Source organism: Scylla paramamosain, chromosome 7 (genome assembly GCF_035594125.1).
Source record: "Scylla paramamosain isolate STU-SP2022 chromosome 7, ASM3559412v1, whole genome shotgun sequence".
Taxonomy (NCBI): Eukaryota; Metazoa; Arthropoda; class Malacostraca; order Decapoda; family Portunidae; genus Scylla; species Scylla paramamosain.
Window position 1 is genome coordinate 555,001 of NC_087157.1, and position 7,500 is coordinate 562,500.

Sequence of the window (7,500 nt, forward strand, 5' to 3'; positions counted from 1 at the left end):
AATTATTTTCTCCCCTTTATTAACTATACGTATTTATCTACGTTTATTTATTTACTTAATTTTTTTTGTTTTGTACGTCTGCCTGCCTTCCCTTCGTCTGTAAGGTAGATATTTCAGAAATATATCTTACTGTTTCTGTTGAAGTTTGGGTAGTGATAATTCTTAGTTCAAGGAACTATTGATTAAATCTTGCTAGGGTTGCGGTTGTTAGGTTTGCGATTATTCTTTTAATAACAAGGCGTGGAAACATGCGGATATTAATTGCCTTCTAACATATAGTGCGTAAGAGGAGTGCTGAGGCAAGATCCAAGGCCTGAGTGCGGACCTAGTGATGGCACAGGTTTATTCTTGTGTTACGTTATCATCTTCATGCTCAGGCCTTGTGTTCTAGGAAGCCTTACCGAGTCCAAGAATAAAGTGACCGATGTGTGTGGCCGAGGTGATACTGTGTGGGTAATCTGTCAGATGATCGGAGGGAAGTAGGATGTGGATTAGTGTATACCAACGCGAAGAGCATGATACGAAGAGGAGACAGTGACCGAGAGCAAGGCGGGAACAATGCCAGTGGTATGGAACAGGAAAATAACGGAATGGTTATGAGAAAACACTGCATCCACGATTTTATTTTTCTTCAAATCCGGTTGAATTTTAAATATTAGGATGTGAACTTTCACCTTCCGAAAATGTCTGAAATCACTGATTTGTCAAAAATATATCTTTGAACGTGTGGCTTTTGGGAGATGACGGAATGTTTGAGCCAATAATGAGCGGATCGGTGATGAAATGTGCAGTGACATGATACCTTTACAGTAACACTAGAAGGTTACAGAGAAGGAAGAAAGAGCGGGAGAAGAGATAAATAAAGGAAATACAAAGAAAGCCGCAGTACTGAATGATTGAGGATAGAGGGAGTTGTAGTCATGTTCACTACCACGAAAAATATTATCGGAGACGCCAACTGCTTCTTGAATAGCCCGATATGAAATTCCCTTTACTTACCAGAGAGAGAGAGAGAGAGAGAGAGAGAGAGAGAGAGAGAGAGAGAGAGTTCATACCGTCAACCCCTATCTCTCCCACCTAGAAACTACTACTATGAGCTAAGATCGAATTTGTACCGTTTATACACTACGAGCTGAACGTTGTACCGTGCAACCACCCGGGAGAGAGAGAGAGAGAGAGAGAGAGAGAGAGAGAGAGAGAGAGAGAGAGAGAGAGAGAGAGAGAGAGAGAGAGAGAGAGAGAGAGCATTCGTTACTACTCACCTGTAGTGGATATAATTGCCGTACAGAGACACTTCGGGTATATCATCGTGGCTGGGGCGATGCATGGATGAGGTTATGCTGTCCGGGCTGCCCCGCGGCCAGTTCTTCACCCGCGACCAAATCTCCAGAAGCTCAGCCTCCATCAAGGTGAGACTCGAAACCCGCCGCGCCCTTGGTTGGTTCGTCTCCGAAGTCATCTTGAAACGCGTCACTTTTTCGTTTCTTTCAATCTCAGTTCGCGTATAAACTTCCGCACGAAAACTTTTTTTTCTTCTTTTTCTCTTTTCTTACTGTGTTGTTCAGTCTCCGGTGAAAGTGATGGTTCTCATTTTTCGCTTAGTTACGTTTTTTGGTTTCTTTATTTTGGCATCGCGTGGCCGACATTCACGGATGCTTCAGTCTAAGCTTCCAGTTCTTAGCAAAGCCTCTCGGGTAAGACGGCGCATCGGCACGCTTCATCCTCCCGGGCTATGTGGCGGTGGGCCGTGGTGACGCTGCGCTGGCGATCAGGTTAACGGAAACAAATGGGCGCTTGTCTGTGACTTCCGTTTTACTTTGTCCCGCTCCCTTTTTTTTTAAGTGCTTAAATTTTTACTCCTGAAAATACGCTAGCGATTAGAAATGAACATACGACATACATTTTGCTAGTTTGGATAATTTGTTTGTGGTAATATTAAGTACGTAATAGAAGTGTTGTTGTTGTTGTTGTTGTTGTTGTTGTTGTTGTTGTTGTTGTTGTTGTTGTTGTTGTTGTTGTTATTATTATTATTATTTTTATTATTATTATTATTATTATTATTATTATTATTATTATTATTATTATTATTATTATTATTATTATTATTATTACCTTCATTAATAGTAGTAGTAGTAGTAGTAGTAATAGTGGTAGTAGTAGAAGGAGTTATTACTACTACTGATACTGCTGCTGCTGCTGCTACTGCTACGTTAACAACAACAGCAGCAGCAGCAGCAACAGCAATAACAACAACAGTAGCAGCAGCAGCAGCAACAACAACAACTACAACAACAACAACAACAACAACAACAACAACAACAACAACAGCAACAACAACAACAACAGCAACGACAATAACAACAATAACAACAACGACTACTTCTACTACTACTACTACTACTACTACTACTACTACTACTACTACTACTACTACTACTACTACTACTACTACTATTATTAGTGTTAAAGATAACAAAGCCTAGATTAGCGAATTACTGCATATGTTCCTTTGTCGTTCATGATAGCGAGACGTGCTGCTCTTCACGATAGCCTAAATCTTTACCTCCGCTGCACGGGCTTTATCACAATATTTTCATCAATGTAAATCTGTAATGAAGGAGGATTTTTCGGCAAGGACAAGACGAGATGGTCGCGTTTTTGAGGACAACTTGATGGCACTGGTTTATTTTTGTCTTTCCTGGAGATGTTTTTCCCTTTATGATTGATGCCTTCGACTTTTCTTTGTACGAATCAGGTATAAAAATATAATTTCTTTGGATGCTGTTCCTGTCACGTTGCTATGACACGCGTTTAGGGGTGTGTTTCCTCTTTGCCCAGGCGCAACAGTGGCAGGGTGTGCGTCGTTATGATTAAGATTACATTGATGGATACCATGTTTCGCCATGCACTGAAGTTTTGGAGTATGGAAGTATGATGTATTGCTGACTGATGCACAATAAAGTGTCAGTCATGTCGACAGGGAATAAGTACACCCACACTGCACTCGCGCACTTGAGTACAGAGGAACACATAAGATTATGACACCAGCGACTTGCCAGCAGTGAGGACACAGCTACAATTTAGTGGTCACAGTGTAGACGGCGCTTTGTAGACCCCACACAATGTTTCCTTTGCCACTAGCCAATGCACGACACACTACTCTTCTCACTCGATCACTCGCTCCGCCGCCTGCCACGTCACTGCAGGAAGAACAGCCGCGAGAAACGTTCTGACTGTTGTGCGAGTGAAGTCAGTTTAGGACACTGATGGGACGAAATGGGTGGAGGCATTATCTTATCAGTTATCTAAGAACAGAAGATAAGTAATTATATTGCAAAGGATATTTGTTTCTCTAATTTAGTCTGCAGTCTTTGGGCATAAGGGTCACACCGATTGGGCTGCTTTGAGGATGGCAGGCCCCTCACAACACAACCCTCGCCATCACATGAGTCATGCTCCGCCATTCATTGGTGATCTGTCAGAATGAGAAACTTGATACTGAAAGCGCATCATTATTTTCTCTTAACACCATTTTTCTTGTTATACAAGAGGGTGAAAAACAAGAATTTATCTTTCCCAGTGTTTGTGTACCCAGTGATATTCTCCGTGGAAGGTATGGTGCAGCTTCCCTTCATGAGGTTCCAATCCTAACTAATACTGAATTAATATAGTTATTCTGGTACGGTCTCTTACTCTGAAGATCAACAAATTGGCACTATTGTAAAACAACATGTTCAACAATAAACACACACACACACACACACACACACACACACACACACAGAGAGAGAGAGAGAGAGAGAGAGAGAGAGAGAGAGAGAGAGAGAGAGAGAGAGAGAGAGAGAGAGAGAGAGAGAGAGAGAGAGAATATCTAGCTATAGTTTTCAGAACCATATCAAATCCCTTGGTAGCATCATGTGATCAGTGGTACAGTTTTCCACATAAAATGGTTGGTCCCCGTGACATGCTCTAAGGAGACGATTCATTGACTCACGGCTTATCGCGTCCTCATTAGCATCAGGGGGTCATAAGCTTCTCAACCAGCCACTCTTGTGACTCGCTCCGTGGGAGTTGCTACGCACACATCCTCCCCATTTCAGGCAAATGTGGATCGATTAGTTTCCTGCGGCCATGAGCTTTGTTGGCGCGTTCTCTGCCTCTCCATTTGAAAGTTGTCAAGCAACTCGATGAAAAGTGGTCGATATCCGGGAAACGTATCGATTTTTACATGAAATTATTTAGTAGTGTAGAGTATGTGACTACGAGGTACTAACTATCCTAATGTTTGATACAGACTTAGCAGGAAAGCTTGCCAAAGGGAGATGCGATTATAGTGTTATTATAATAGCGGTGATTAGCCTTAGTTATGTTTCTCCTCCTCCTCCTCCTCCTCCTCCTCCCTTTCTTCACTATCATAAAAAAAAAAAATGAGAAACGGAGACAAAAGATTGGAAACAAAGGAAGGAAGCGAACCACTTAACCTTTTGACATAAAACCAAACAAGAACATTCATGAAATCATTCGTTAGCGATGTACATCTATCTATATATCTATTTATCATTTGACTACCTGGCCTAGTTAATCAGTCAGTCAGTCAGTCAGTTCATCAACCAGTCAATCAATGTTTCTATATTTGTATGTATATATGAAGGCATGTATCTCCGTATCTATCTATCTATCTATCTATCTATTTACCATCCATTTACCCATGCATATATACATATATCTACATACTCCTTACGCTTCAATTCACGTATTGCTACTGTTCATTCAATCATTTATATGTTTTATTCACTTACAAATACATTTCATTAAGTTACTACTACCTTATTGATTCCATGTTCACCTTAGCATGCTATTGAAGACAAAGACCATCTCAGTAAGCCTCAACATACCTCGGGGGGCTTCTCCTAACACTGGCGAAGAAGATATCGGTTCAAAGCGACGCTAGCAGCTTTTCAGAGCCTTGCATTATTGAATTTACAACAGCAGGGTGGCGTCACTGGGATGCCTCAGGGTGATGGGAGCAACCTGCCCTTCTCTTCACCTTTAGGCAGTCATGTAGTATACTTGATATGTTGTTCTTGTAGCAGTAGAAGTAGTAGTAGTTACAGCAGCAGTAGCAGTGGTAGTGGTGGTTGTGATAGTAGCAGCAGCAGATGTAGTAATAATAGTAGTTCATGGTAGTAGTAGTAGCAGTAGCGGTAGTAGTAGTAATGTAGTAGTTATGGTGTTGATCTGGCTTTCCGTCTCTGCTAATAAACTTCATAAATTTAAATCTGCTAGGTGCAGCTACCTACTGATACTTCAGCTATAGATTTCCTCGCAGAGTTCTTACAGCTGCTGTCAGAAGGAAACTATGTAACTCAAAGTCACTATTGATTTAATGAAATTTTCCAGTTTCCGTTTCGTTTGCTTAAAGAAGAGTAGAGTTGGGAGTAACATTGTTTTTTTTTTTTTTGGTCGATGTATGCATCAAGATTACGACGGGCAGCCTCCTTCGTGCCATGGTACGTAGTCGCGCGACTGAGAACCGTATCCATGAACGTTCCTGTGTCTTTTTGCAGCGACTTTCGACAGGTTGTAGTGGAAGTTGTCAGGGTTTTCAGAGGTGTTTTGATGATTGTAGTGATAGTCTAAAAGGGATTCTGCACCATCAGTGAGGAAGGAAAGACACCCACGGGAATCCGACTAATCATCTCTGTGACCTTTGAAAATACTCTTGATGAGAGAACAAAATATTTAAGAACATGAACCAAGACTATTCGTGGGTTACTACAGGAGTATTGGCTCTCCAGAAGTGACCCTAGAAATGTGTCGTTCCTTAGATTGTCTTTGTACACTATCAATAAAACAAATAACAAAAATTGTCACACAAACGACAGAATAATGAAATAATGAAGTGTTTACTAGCTTGAGAACTGACCTACATATAGAACGGATGAGGAAAGCATGTACAGCGTCCTTGATTTCAAAAGCAAACCAGAGATGCGTCCTTCTCTCATATTTTTCTATATTTACCTGAGCAGTCTTTTGAGGAGGAGCGATGATCAAACTGATCATGAAGTGTCTGCTGTCCTTGACACAAATATATACTTTGCGCTGTTATCTTTATAGTGTCATTTCATTTCGTGCTGTATAATTCTTGAGTGCTCCGTGGGGTAGTATAGCTGGTGGATCCTTCATGTAATACGCAATGGCACTTCACAGCAGAACAGCAAAACGTGTTGTGAATTAATTCTACGCTTGCCTTATATCGCTGTGGATTCCTTTCAATACAAGACTATTTTGACAAGAAAAATGCGTTTAATGAAGACACCAGCACTTATATAACTTGTACCTTTAGTGACAATAATAAGCAAACACACATGCATCTATGTTTTTAAAAGAAACGCCTTGCAGGGTCATGAGCACCGTAAGGGCGACTGCCCGCAAACCACAAAACTATCTGCGAATACCAACTCCACTTGTATGTTGATAAGTGGCTCAGTGTCGTGGTTGTAGGGCACTACAACTCACTCAGGGCACTCAGTTGTACAACTCAGTTGCCCTACAACTCAGTGGTTGTAGGGCACTCAGTGTCGTGGTTGTAGGGGAAACTAAAGTGAATGACGAGGAACGCCCGCAGAGAGTTTACTCTAGGTGAAGCAATCTCTTTGGAATGAAGTGTTTTCGTTTAGATGAAAAAGTAAAGTCATTCTGGGAAGAAGCCTCGGGAGAACGAGTCACGGGTGGGCTTAGTAATAGTATTGTTTCACGCTGATGGCGGGGACGAGCCATATTGTTTGGCGAGGCTGGCTGAGAGAGAGACAGAGAGAAAGAGAGAGAGAGAGAGAGAGAGAGAGAGAGAGAGAGAGAGAGAGAGAGAGAGAGAGAGAGAGAGAGAGAGAGAGAGAGAGAGAGACTCTCTCTCTCTCTCTCTCTCTCTCTCTCTCTCTCTCTCTCTCTCTCTCTCTGTGTGTGTGTGTGTGTGTGTGTGTGTGTTTGTATATTGCATATTCTCATCAGGTGTATCGTTAAGGCACGCACCCCTTGAGGCTGGAAACCGTACAGTCTTCAAAGTAGATGTTAAGTGCCTCGCTTCTCGGTAGTGGGGAAAGCTTGCATGGGGAGTCCTCACTCTGTTGTGTCTGACGTGACGGTTGCCGTGGAGAGAACTTGTTATTTTTTCTGTTCATAAATAAGGAAGCTCCAAAGCAAGGATACCATCAATAGAAGCTAGTGGTAAAAGAAAAAAAGTCTGCGAGAAAAGCGTACATAAGCGTTACCTGTATGAGGTAGAAAGCCGAAAGGTCTCTCTGCCTGTGAATCTAACAAACCCTCCTACACACCACCTCCGCTCCACTGGTATTGTCACAGCTGATATTTCACTCTATGTTGATACAACTTCGACAAGCTGTCTGGCTGAAGTTGCCTCACGTTCTCCTCAGTAAGGTATGGCAAGATAGTGGTATATTGAACCTTCCGTTGAAGACTTTTAGGTCCTTGCGTATTTCGCCC

At 41.9% G+C, this 7,500-nt stretch overlaps 1 protein-coding gene and 1 long non-coding RNA gene across 6 annotated transcripts in view; one reads left to right on the forward strand and one right to left on the reverse strand.

Annotated features, from left to right (window-relative positions):
- Positions 1–7,500, reverse strand: part of LOC135101879 (adenylate cyclase type 2-like) — a 68,229-nt gene that overhangs the window by 27,766 nt on the left and 32,963 nt on the right. Inside the window, exons 1-2 of one of the 5 annotated variants that reach the window (XM_064006187.1) lie at positions 3,170–3,412; positions 1,263–1,859 (exon numbers count right to left, since the gene is read on the reverse strand). The exons of 2 other annotated variants lie outside the window; for them this stretch is intronic. In XM_064006187.1, coding sequence (XP_063862257.1) covers positions 1,263–1,459 — 197 coding nt within the window. In that variant the 5' untranslated portion in view covers positions 1,460–1,859; positions 3,170–3,412. Of the gene's footprint in view, positions 1–1,262; positions 1,860–3,056; positions 3,413–7,500 lie in introns of those variants that run through there. 2 more of the 5 variants (XM_064006185.1, XM_064006188.1) reach the window with 2 other exon arrangements.
- LOC135101880 (uncharacterized) overlaps positions 1–7,500 on the forward strand; it is a 42,420-nt gene that overhangs the window by 8,391 nt on the left and 26,529 nt on the right. The window lies entirely within an intron of this gene.